General features: G+C 40.7%; 1 protein-coding gene across 5 annotated transcripts in view; it reads left to right on the top strand.

Annotated features, from left to right (window-relative positions):
- Positions 1-12,847, top strand: part of LOC114796558 (neural cell adhesion molecule 2) — a 182,771-nt gene that overhangs the window by 121,809 nt on the left and 48,115 nt on the right. For all 5 annotated transcript variants that reach the window (XR_003750747.1, XM_028990813.1, XM_028990812.1 and 2 more), the window contains exons 9-11: positions 4,829-4,979; positions 7,122-7,309; positions 7,691-7,787. Coding sequence is in view for 4 of the 5 variants with exons in the window: in XM_028990813.1 (XP_028846646.1) it covers positions 4,829-4,979; positions 7,122-7,309; positions 7,691-7,787 (436 nt within the window). In the remaining variant the exon portion in view is untranslated. The remainder of the gene's footprint in view (positions 1-4,828; positions 4,980-7,121; positions 7,310-7,690; positions 7,788-12,847) is intronic.

Raw genomic sequence — 12,847 nt, 5'->3', positions numbered from 1 at the left:
TTAGGGAACATGAACAGTTGTGGAGTAATCATTAATAAATCCATTATAATACATTATGTCCATCATATAATGTATTATAAAAAAATGTATAATCCCTTATGGAAGGGAAATGTTAATGAAACACACTTCTATTGGCCTTTTAATTAGAGCCTCTGTTCAATGCCCACTTAATTAGGTACATCTTGCTCACTCAGCTGGCACTTTAATGCTCAACATGATCAATGTTCAACATTTGACCTTACAATAAAATACTGCTGCAATTACTGCAGTACAGTTTTTTTCTCCACAGTTCCAGAAATTAACTAGTCAACACTTGTTTGTTGATGAAACTGATTCAAATACTGATTTGATTTGAATCAGTATTAATCAAACCGGTTGCATAAAAATCAGTTGCATAATATGCACATATGCAGTATTTTTTCTCATTCTGCTTTTATTAGTGCACTTTGTGCTATAAATCAGGCACCTTAACTGGTCCGTACTCTGTCGCTCATAGTAAAATTGGATTAAATCATTCATAAAACTATTAGTTTGGTTCATGAATGTGTTCATAAAGCTATACCATGATGTTTTTTCAGTGTTAAAGTAAGTTTAATCATTATTTAAACTACGTTTCAAAGTTTGGTCACGTAGCATCTGGTGAAGAGTGATACTGACACAGGGACATTGGTGTTGCACTGGTAGTGCTACATGATAATCATCACTATTAAAACACAACAATTGATTCAAATTACTCACAGACAGCCTGATGCTGTCCCGGTATTGGAATTTTTTTTTTAAATGTGATTTATTGCTCCACTACTATTCTATAACGCTCGAAAAAGTGATGGGCGTGTTAAACATCACATACTGTTGGCTAATCGAAAATCTAGCAGCTCTCTTCATAAGCTGTAATCACAACAGCGTGACTCTGTGCATAATTAGTAGCAATTAGCTTATTTAATGCAATTCACAGCGGTGATGCGGTCTGCTATCAATGGCACATAACCAAATCTAGGCCAAGTCAGGGTAAAACAGCCTGTTTATCAAGCTTTCACACTGCTCCAAACTGCACATCTGCGCTGTTGCTTTGAGAAGGAAAAGGGGGAAAAAATTATATGTTCTTTTTTTTTTTCCTTCTGCTTATTTGCATTTCATTTTCACATCACGTTTGCTTTATTGTCGATAAGCACAGCTTATTGCCAGAAGAATGTTGCAATGAAGTGCACAGTGGGCCCGACAGGCAGGTATTACACTGCCTTATGCAAGTCTTACACAGGAAGACAGACAGCCACATGTGCCCAGAGCCTGAACACACAGGCAGACAGTCAGCCTCAGAGATCTACTGTAAACCTTTTATGCTGCATATGTCTTCCCTGTCAACAGTGAAAGGAGTCTCGACTGCATCTATTCTAGCAAAGCACTACAGGGGCATCAACAAGTGAAATATTTTGGCGCTATTTTCACAAAGTAATTTAAAACACTACAAAGCACTACAATAATTCATTATTCACAAGTGGACTCCAATAACCTTCATATGCCATATTTTTATGGATTTATTTCATTGGGTCCCCCTTGCTGAGTCTAGGTTCCTCTCAAGTTTTTTTTCTGTTAGAGGGAGTTTTCTGGCTTGCTCACATGTGGCTTTGAGCACAGTTCTATTTGTTAGGCACTTTTTGTACATTGTAAAAAGTGCAATATAAATAAAGATTGATTGATAGTAGCAGAGTGAAAGGGCAATCAATTGAATTGACGGCATATGGCTGCTGAAGCAATATAAAACGTATCTCTGCAGACATGGGCCCACACATATTCACAGAACCACTGCTTAGTAGATGTGCATAATTGGCGATAAATCTATGTTCTGTAAGCCTTGAATGAGCATGCATTCGTGCACATGAAAATGCACAGATATTCAGCATTGTACACAACACACACACACAGGCACACAGAAATCTCTGTTCTGATGCGTTGTGCCCAGTGGCTGCTGCATTAAGTGTGTTTTCTGTGTGGGAGAATGGTGTTGGGGAGATAAGAGCCTTCAGCCACATCAGTCACGCATCAGGCCTAAACTCAATCACCAAGCTGGAGCAGAAACCACGAGAGAGAGCAAGAGCAACAGGAGGAAAGTGGTTACAGATCATTAAAATGCATGAAAGGCTGGTTGTTAGGCAACAACAATAGCAGCAAATGGAAAGTGCTCCACTGAGGGAGGTGGGTCCTCATACCCCCCCTTCTTGAGGATCTTAATGAAACACTTTCAGACATCCGCTGCTCTGGGAGTTACTAGAAAGGCCTGGGTTCCAGGGACATGGGGAGGAGGGCTGGAGCTGCTGGAAGCAGAAAAGTCGCATGCATCATTAAGCTGGTCCTACAGGAGCTCACAAGAAGCTCCGGTTTAATCTGATTTGGGGATTTGCATTGAGACTTTTGCTCCACTCTGAACTGTAGACCCAACAAAGTGGAAGTGGAAAGATGACCCTGAGGGCCATACTCTCCTACACCTCCTTCTACATAAGTTCATAGAAGCCACAAACGTAATCATGAACCAGATGGCTCACAAAGGAATAGAATAAAGCTCTAAATCTTAAAATCAGAGCGATACTTGTCCACATATATTTTAGTAGATCACATCTGTAAACCTGGAAATCCACTGCCCTTTGTATGATCAATAGATGTGTGTTGTGTTAATCATAAAGAGCTAACTTTCTACTAACTAAGTTGGCTGGAAATGAGAGGACCCCAGTCCTTGAAAAAAGAAGTGATGAAACTGCAGAACCTAATGGAGAAATGTACAGAGCACTGGACCAAAGTGATGTCAGTGAAGTCAGTGATGGTGATGAAAGAATAAGAAAGTGCATGAGGAAAGGTGATGAGTAATGTTCTTCAGCCTTAATATGCTGACATGATGGAGCACAGCTATACATCCTTTACATTTACAGTCTTGGCTTGCGTAGTTTGCATAAATCTACACATGAAATTTTGCTGGGACCAAATCCCATTTTGCTAGTTTTATTTTTCAAAATGTCTTCAGAACTGACACCCAGCCTCAAACAGCTACGATCCAGTAAAGACAAGGGATGGAGGATGCAGGAATAAGTCTAGTACAAAAAAACAAAGTTTTACTTAAAAAGTAAAAGGGGATGAGGCCCCCAAACAAGCAAACTGGCAAGTCAGATTAAGGATGGTAACAGACAGACTAGACAGAGTGCATATCCAGATGGCTCGGTCACCGGACTTTACAGCTGATCAGGACAGAGAAGAGCACGTGATGATTGAGTACTAGGAGTAGAGTCAGAAGACATGTGAGGGTGAAGGACGTGATGGAGACACTTACATAACACTAAATTATTTTGTGTAAACCACTAAAACTGATTTATTTCTCATAGTGCCAATTAAATGGTCTATTGACCTGCTTACCCAATTAATCTTCTACATTAGTTCCTAAACTAAATATTAGTCAAGGAGCAAACCTGTAATAATAGAAAGGACGTCACTCCAATAAAGGGAGTAATTTGCATGGTCTGTAAATTAATAATTGCAACGTCTATTTCAATTCTTTAATTCTGTAAGTAAACACTGTATGTGTTTTGTGGGTTTTTTTTTTACTACCAGTATTGCCAGATGCAACTAATTTTTCAAACATGTATTTGGGGATCATCTGCCATTCCTCCTTGCAGATCCTCTCTAGTTCTGGCAGGTTGGATGATAAATGTTGGTGGACTGCCATTTTTAGGTCTTCTCAGCCTGAGATGCTCAGTTGGGTTTAAGTCAGTGCTCTGGCTGTACCATCAAGAACAGTCACAGAGTAGTTGTGAAGCCACTCCTTTGTTATTTTGACCCTGTGCTTAGGGTCATTGTCTTGTTGGAAGGTAAACCTTAAGCCCAGTGTGAGGTCCTGAGCACTCTGGAGAAGATTTTAGTCCAGGATATCCCTGTACTTGGCCGCATTCATCCCTCAATTGCAACCATTCGTCCTGTCGCTGCAGCTGCAAAACACCCCCACAGCATGATGCTTCCGCCACCATGCTTCACTGTTGGGACTGTATTGGAGAGGTGATGAGCAGTGCCTGGTTTTCTTCACACATACCACTTAGAATTAAGGCCAAAAAGTTCTATCTTGGTCTCATCAGACGAGAGAATCGTATTCCTCAACCAATCGATATGTCCTTCAGGTGTTTTTTTTTAGCAAACTCCATGCAGGCTTTCATGTGTCTTGTACTGAGGAGAGGCCACAGTCAGGCCACTCTGCCATAAAGCCCCGACTGGTGGAGGCCTGCAGTGATGGTTGACTTTCTACAACTTTCTCCCATCTCCCGACTGCACCTGTGGAGCTCACCCACAGTGATCTTTGGGTTCTCCTTTATCTCTCTCACCAAGGCTCTTCTCCCCCGATAGCTCAGTTTGGCCGGACGGCCAGCTCTAGGATGGATTCTGGTCGTCTCAAACATCTTCCATTTAAGGATTATGGAGGACACTGTTCTCTTAGGAACCTTAAGTGCAGCAGAATTTTTTTGTAACCTTGTGCCTTGCCACAATTCTGTCTCTGAGCTCTTCAGGCAGTTCCAACTGGATTTAAATGAAGGTGTAGAACCATCTCAAGGTTTTATAATAAATATGCAAAAATGTCAACATGCTGTGTGTACATTAATGAGGATTTTAATGAAAATGATTTTAGCAAATGGCTGCAATATATCAAAGTGTGAAAAATACTTTCTGTACGCACTGTATGTGGTAAGTAATTTGTTTGTTTATTAATGTATTATGTATTTCCAAATTAAACCAATATTTCAATGTTTTTTGAAAGGGAATAAATTGTTTGTTCGTATGGTTTTCTATGTGTCTGTAGAGTCATGATGGACGGGTGGAGGCTCGTGGTCGCCATGGTGAGTCCATGCTTACAATTGTGGGCGTGGCTCTGTCAGACTGGGGCCGGTTTGACTGTGAGGCCTTGAGCAGAATTGGAGGACATCAGAAGAGCATGTACTTGGACATTGAATGTGAGTATACACATAAACACACATCCTCCAATCCAGAACATATTTAAACTTACAAGAGCAGTGATACAAATAAACTGATTTAAACTAATTTCCGTCTTTATAGCGGCATCAGCTTATCTGCAGTTCTCCTGCATAATTAGCACCATGCTGTTTATTGAGGATGTGTAAATTCTCAGAATAGCTTAAGGAAACAACATCTGTCGATATTATTTTGTTATTAGCTAAAGATATTTTCAGTGCTCTCCCCTGAAGACCCGTGTCTGTGGTGTATTATGCCAAAATATAGGAGAATTGCACAGACCTCCTTTGGCATCATCATAGATCATGCTCTTCCTATGTAGGCACAGGTTTCCTCCAGGTTTTCCGCTTTCCTCCCGGTGTTCAAAGGCATGTACACAAGATGTATCGTCAACTCTGAAATATCTGTAAATGTGAGTTTGTGGGTGAAAGGTGCGTATAAGTTTGTGTGACTTGTGGTGGGTTGGTACCCTGCCCTGCACCCAGTGCCCCAGTAAGGTAACGCACACCCAGATGGTAAACATCTGTGATTCCTTCCTCCTATCTGTCCTTCCCAACTTGCCAGCCCACAGTCAGAGCACTGCCAGGCATTTCTAAGAATGTTTTCAAGATATTTCAAGCACCTTAAGGTTACTTGGATGTTCTTTTTATTAGCAGACTGTTGTGCAGGCACAGGAACTGGAGACAGGCAATTTCCACCTTGACTAAGCAAATGCATATGAATAGGAACCTCTCATGTTTACAAGATTTTTCTGTCACATCAGTCATGCTGCATGCAATGTTAACATTAACCAGGGGAGGCAGTATGCAGAAGTATGTAGAAGGCGAGTATGCAGAAGTCAAAGGCAGATTCATGTGGGACCAGGTAGACATGGGTCACCTCATGATGAAGTGGGCCCATATCCACCACTCACAGTGACCTCATTTTCAGAGCAACTCAAAACCTTATTTCTTCCTCTTGACATTGATTGGGTGTTGAAAGTTCAAGCTGAATGCACCCTCAGCATTGTATTAAAAAGTTGTGATCCGCACTTCCTTATAAAATGACCTGGGTTTATATCACAGCTTGGTAACCAATGAACAGGCACTTTATGTTTCAGAATCTGAAATTCTCTCTACCATGCTCTAGATCCTCTAAACCTTTCTGATTGTTGAGATCGAAAATGCCTGAATTCCATTTTATGTGTAAAACATGTTTTGTGAAATATATGTATAAATGTATATGTGTAATATGTAAATGTAAAATCTATAATTTTTCTACATTGTCATCAACATTAGACATATTTTCTATTAACACTTTCAATTTGTGCAATACTTTCAATAATGCAACTACTGTAATCTGACGCACATACTCAGATCAAAGAGTTTGGATTTCCTCCTTTATACCCAAATGACTTCCTTTAATGATCTAATTAAACCATACATTGTTCAGATAAACAGTGATATTTCTTTAAAGTTGATTGGAAAACCTCCAGGCCAGGACAGTCTCCTGGGCTGAGCATGGGTTGTCTTGATTTAAACACTTATGGTCAGACCTGGACTGATGCTAAAGTCACTTTTAATGAGTTTTTAAGGCCGCAGGCCAGGAGCTCCTGCTTCCAGACCATAAATACACTCTTAGCCAATAGGGTAGTAGCCCAGGTCTTTAGGTCATTAAGTAACTGCGCTAATGATCTACTGCTGATAGTTTTGTGTACCATATAAGGGGTACTTTTTTGGAACTGCTGCTAAGTGCATCGCAATGCACTAATTGCAGGCATGTTCACCAGTGTTAGGTAAAAAATATCCTTGGGATTGACATGAATAAATAAAATAAGGTAGTTGGTATTTGTCAGTATCTTAATGAAGAAATATAAACTACTTATAAATATGTCACATATTTTTATACATTTCTATAAATCCTGAGGATTACATTGGATTCTTTTTTAGTGGAGTTTTTCTTTGTTTGCAGAAGGTCAACTCTAGGGCCTTTCAAGGCCCATTGAGACATACTGTATGTGATTATGGGCTATATAAGAAATAAATGTTGTTGTTGTTGTTGTTGTTTTTGTAATAAGTTGTAAGACCCACATTTTTAGCACCGTTTTTGATCATGGACCATATGTCTTTTCCTGTTTCTAAAAGATGCGCCCAAGTTTCAGACCAATCACACAATATTTTACTCCTGGGAGGGGAACCCTGTCAACATCAGCTGTGATGTCATGTCCAATCCACCGGCCACTATGCTATGGAGGAGAGACAAACTGACCATACCGACCGAGGGGACGGGAAACATGCGTGTCTACAGCGCCACCGGGAGGTCACTGCTGGAGGTGTGGCTGTTATTCAAATAAAACCTTAAACCATGGCGAGCTAGTGCTGAAAGATTAAAGAGGCTGCATATCACAGAAAACACTAGTTATGTTTTTTTTTCAGTTTTTGAAGCATTGCTGATGAAAAATGAATGATTTAAATAAAACATTGAACCGAATAATCAGATATCCTTTCATGTCACGCTCGCAAACTTAGAAACTTAAATTGGAATTCAAGCAGCGCCCCGGAACATTTATGTGTCAAAGCTTTAATTGTGGTTTTCTTTTTTTTTTTTTTTTTTTTACTTCTTTTCTGTGATGTGGGGGATGAATAAAATGGCTATGATGAAATCAAATCTCTTTTTCTCACTGTTTGACTTTCTCTCTCTCGATCTGTCTCAGGTCACTCCAATGTCAGACAGGGATTTTGGGCGATATAACTGCACGGCACGGAACAACATTGGGATGAGGTTCCAGGAGTTTATCTTGGCACAGGCTGGTAGGTCTGAGTGCATCATATTCCCATCACTGATGTCTTCATAACACTTTCTTATGAGGTTCATCTTAGTGTTATCCAAAAAGAGTTTGGGTAATTCAGGTGGACATTCTTATGTCACTACCCTACATGCACTGCTCGATGGGGCGTTTTGACAGGGATTTCAGATTTGAAAGTTAAGGATAGCTGAAGTGTATAGGGAAGAGGGTTGTGTTATGTTGGTGTTAGGCGTGTGACGGTACAGGTATCCCACGGTACAGTCCGTACCTTAGATTTTTAAGCCAATGCTTTGGTTAGTTTTCGGTACATGTATTTGCATAAAGAGAGCAATGCATGGGTTATTTTCTTGTATTTTATTAATGCATCAAAAAGATCAAATCGTTTTAAATGAAAAATTGTTATAACATCATTAATTAATTTAGTTTTACATGAATTCTAAAAAACTGGAAATAAAACCATCATTAATTAATTTATTGTGTCATACTGAAATATTTCAAATATTCATTTGGGCACATTGCATCATGAATAACATTTATCTGTCTGACCCATTAAAGTAAGTGGGCTGATATAGCCTGAGTTTATGTAGGTTTAGTTGTGTCATACCATTCATGAGGGATTGTTCCAGCAGAGCTGATAAGAGACATTGTAGGATTAGAAACTACATCTAAGCAGGGGATGCTGAACCTAGTTAGAGTTATGACCAATGGTAGGGCCCTATTGGACAGAACTCAGGCTGATCAGTTTGTCCTGCCCTCTTAATTTGATGGGTCAGACTGACAAATTAATTAATAATGTGAGACATTTGTTAATAATGTTTTTGTAATTAGTCATATATAATTAATTATATCATGTTTTTTTACATTGCTTTATACAAAAAAAAAACATGTTCTTGATTCATGCATAAAAGTGTCAGGTTTCTCCTCCTGCCTGCCAGCTTTCCAATGAAAATGAATTGAAAACTAACAGGTGTCACTAACAGGTGTCACAGGTGTAAAAAGCATAAAAGTGACACACTGCTGCCCATCTGATAAAGCTGTCAGCCACCACTTTCACCAATTCATGAGTATCAGAGATAAGATGCTAGGAGAAAATATTTACACACTGTCTAAAATACCCAGTCAGCAGCTGTCCTGGTCAGAGCCTGACCACTGATCAAGGGCTAGAAGGTATCCAACATAACAGATTCTTCACACAGGTACAGCAGCTTCAAATAATGTGTGGGTGTATCTGTGAGTGGGATGGGAATCTACCATGTTACCAAAATAAAATAATTTCTTGACCCATGTTTCTTCAGGTATCTGTCCATGTGTTTTTATTTTGATCTGATCATTATGCAACTAACTTGTTTGTAACTGTGTCACTTCTCACATATCTTCACATATGTTCATCACAGAACATAGTGTTGGAGACCAAACGGACATGCCAGGGGTGAAATATTGAAATGTGTTGCCCTCTCATCACTTATCAGTTCAAACCCATATAACTCTTATGACCTGTCGCAAAATCCCAAAGTGTGAACTCTTTATCGATTCAATTTTTTTTTTTTACTTTACCTTACCATCAGGATTAGCTCTTCTATGAGGTGACCATCACTTTATATGATCCCACACATTCAGCCCCATCCAGTCCCAACCCCAACCCTATCTCTTTCTTTCTCTTTATCTAGCTATCTATCTCTGTCTCTCTGAGATGTACAGCACAGGCCAAACGTTTGGACACACCTTCTCATTCAATGTGTTCTCTATATTTTCATGACCCTTTACATTGGTAGATTCTCACTGAAGGCATCAAAACTATGAAAGAGCACATGTGGAGTTATGGGTGGGTGGTAGTAGCCTAGTGGGTAACACTCGCCGATGAACCAGAAGACCCAGGTTCAAATCCCACTTACTACCATTGTGTCCATGAGCAAGACACTTAACCCTAAGTTGCTCCAGGGGGGGACTGTCCCTGTAACTACTGATTGTCGCTCTGGATAAGGGTCGTCTGATAAATGCTGTAAATGTAAATGTATGTACTTAACAAAAAGTGGAGACCTGGCCTCCACAGTCACCGGACCTGAACCCAATCGAGACGGTTTGTGGTGAGCTGGACCGCAGAGTGAAGGCAAAGGGACCAACAAGTGCTAAACACCTCTGGGAACTCCTTCAAGACTGTTGGAAAACCATTTCAGGTGACGACCTCTTGAAGCTCATCGAGAGAATGCCAAGAGTGTGCAAAGCAGTAATCTGAGCAAAGGGCGGCTATTTTGAAGAATCTAAAACATGTTTCCAGTTATTTCACCTTTTTTTGTTAAGTACATAACTCCACATGTGTTCATTCATAGTTTTGATGCCTTCAGTGAGAATCTACCAATGTAAATGGTCATGAAAATAAAGAAAACACATTGAATGAGAACGTGTGTCCAAACTTTTGGCCTGTACTGTGTGTCCAGTATCACCCAGCAACAGAAAACTGGATGAAAATTCTACTCAGGCTCCCTCTCATTTTACTCAAACTAAGCTCTAATAAAACAGCCACTTAGCATTCAATTCATAAACTCTTTCTTCCCTTTTTAGGGTTTGGCACTGAAAAATGACAGTTTCTCTCTCACTCTCTGTCTTTGAGATTTGGACATGCCGTTTTTTTTTCTTAAACATTCAAATTTTCCTGAAATCCCAAAAATGGTCAGGCTAATTTGCTGGCATTTGTCAAATATATAATCTGTGTAATCTGTCACACACTCACTGGACTGCACTGTATTGTTGCAAGTTCACATGAAATGGAAAGTGGTTCTTAAAAGGCAAGGAAGTTGAAATTAAAGTTTCTTTAAGCTGTCATAGGGACGTTGGTTGCTTTAGTTTGCTGGTTTGGTGTGTGTGAGGTTAGTTATGTAACGAATTAGCTCAAGAGGAAATATCTAGAATTAATTATAACTGGTTATAATTAACAATAAACATTTAGATTAGATTTTGGGATAAACTGTAGCAGAATTAATGTTACAATTACTTGATCTGTCCGTCCACGGAGCAGATAATATAATTATTTATCAATTCTGGGAACGATTATCCCCCCCTCTTGCCAGGAAAGGTAGCTTTCCCACTAGCAGTAACTTAGCATGTAGCTTAAAAGGTCAACGTTCAGTGACTCAGCTGTGAGCAGCACACAGAAACAAACGATTGTGAATTTAAAGATTTTAATAAACACGGCTATAGCTAACATACAACAATTAGACAAACATATACATACAGGGTAAAGGAAAGTGATGAAAAGAGAATGGCAGTATTACACATCAATTAACCACAGCCTAATGAGAATCGTCAGAGAATTCTTAAGTTCACCTTAAAAAGGGGTTTACACGTGCATCTAAATAGTTACTTGCATTGGTCCTTATTTCATGCAAAGGAGTCCTGATGTGGTAGGGTCGCGATCTTCGATCCTTAGGCCTGGCGCTGGAGGTTGTCCTTGAAGGTAAACTTTCCAAAGAGTCAAAGTGTTGAAGGAGGTGTCTCGGAAGGAAGAAGAGAAGTTCTGAGCATTCGTGCCTGTGTGACGCTCCTTTTTGAATGTTTTCTGGCACGCCCATCATGTGGCCTGAATAGCCAATCACAAGTGTGACATTTTGGCGGGAGAAGTTCCCTTTGTCCGGGTTTACGACTGACCGGAATGTTTATGGCTGGTCCAGAGAGAGACTGTGGTTTGTTGCAGTTACAATTTCTACCTTATAGAAATTGTATGATGTATTTTGTGATCACATGGTATGCATCACTGTTCCAGTAGTAACGAGAAGTTCCTTCTGACACCAAGAAAGGGACCTTTAGGAGGTAGGAAAGTAGAGATACACTTATACACTTAATTATAGGTAATTAAAGTTTACCTAATGTACAATAGAAAGTTGTAACTAGTATAATTCATACAAGGGAACGTACACACAACGCGTGCATATACGGGATCCACTTATAATCACATATTCCTAGCACAAGATACAGACAATATGTTTTAAGTGTGTGCGTGATTGTGTATTGCGACGGTGGAGCCAGGCAGGAGGTCTTTGGAATGCTTTGAAGCTTGGAGCCCCGATGAGCAGTTTGCAGACCCCGTCTGTTTTGCATCGTCTTGGTGACAGTGGGGGCAGACGGGACAATCAGGCTGAGGGTCCAGGTTGTAATTTGTATGTAAATGTCAAAGGTTAAAAGGTTCTTTGAAGATCAACCATCTATGATCCTACGCAGACGCTACATTTGTGACAGTGGGGGAAGACGGGACGATCAGAGTGAGGGTCCAGGGTTGTAATTGGTATGTAAATGTCACAGGTTAAAAGGTTCTTTGAAGATCAACCATCTGTGATCCTACGCAGACGCTACAAATCCCCCCTTGTGGCTGAAAAGTGTTCAACTAGAAACCTTATCAGGCACATTGGATCATGAAGGTGGGATGACAGATGGATCCTGTAAGTCAGATGGCAGGTGGACCAGCAAGCCTTTGGGTCTTCCACCCGGGTGTTCCCTTGGTCAAGTTCAGCACTGCCTCTGCCTGGGGTACTCTCCTACGGCGGTTTTTCTTGAAAGGTCCGGGGAAATGCAGCCGTGCACCGGTTCATGGACCTTTGCACCAAATTTACTCTGTTAAACAGGACGGAGGCAAGGCCGAGAGTTAGGGTGCAACTGATCGCTGTGGCGAGGCAAAGAGCTGTGTCGGCCGCAGTCCAGGATCGGGCAACAGGAAAGTTGGTCTGGACAGGTTGCCTAGACAATGCTTGGAGGGCTGTGTCGATTGGGGTGATATCAATTATCTGAGACCCCCTCTTCCTCAATGCTCTGTTCCAATTCGGGCTCCAGGGTGAGACTGTGATCCTTGAAAAAAAAGATGGAAGTTCCACCTCGGACTGGTACTCATCGCTCGGAAGGTGGTACAACGCCCGGTATACTTGTGGGTTACGGTCGTTGGTGATGAGAAGTCCATGTTGGTCCCTCAGTGCAATGCCGGATGCTGGACCTGGGGATGTGATCTCAGGTTGTGGTTGTCCTCTGGTTAGCTGGAGGCATAGCAAGGACAGCCACAGCAGCACCCCCCTTTGTCTTTCC

The sequence above is a fragment of the Denticeps clupeoides genome, chromosome 9, assembly GCF_900700375.1.
Source record: "Denticeps clupeoides chromosome 9, fDenClu1.1, whole genome shotgun sequence".
NCBI lineage: Eukaryota > Metazoa > Chordata > Actinopteri > Clupeiformes > Denticipitidae > Denticeps > Denticeps clupeoides.
The sequence above is the reverse complement of the archived record's forward strand: the minus strand, read 5'-3'. Positions and strand labels throughout refer to the sequence as shown.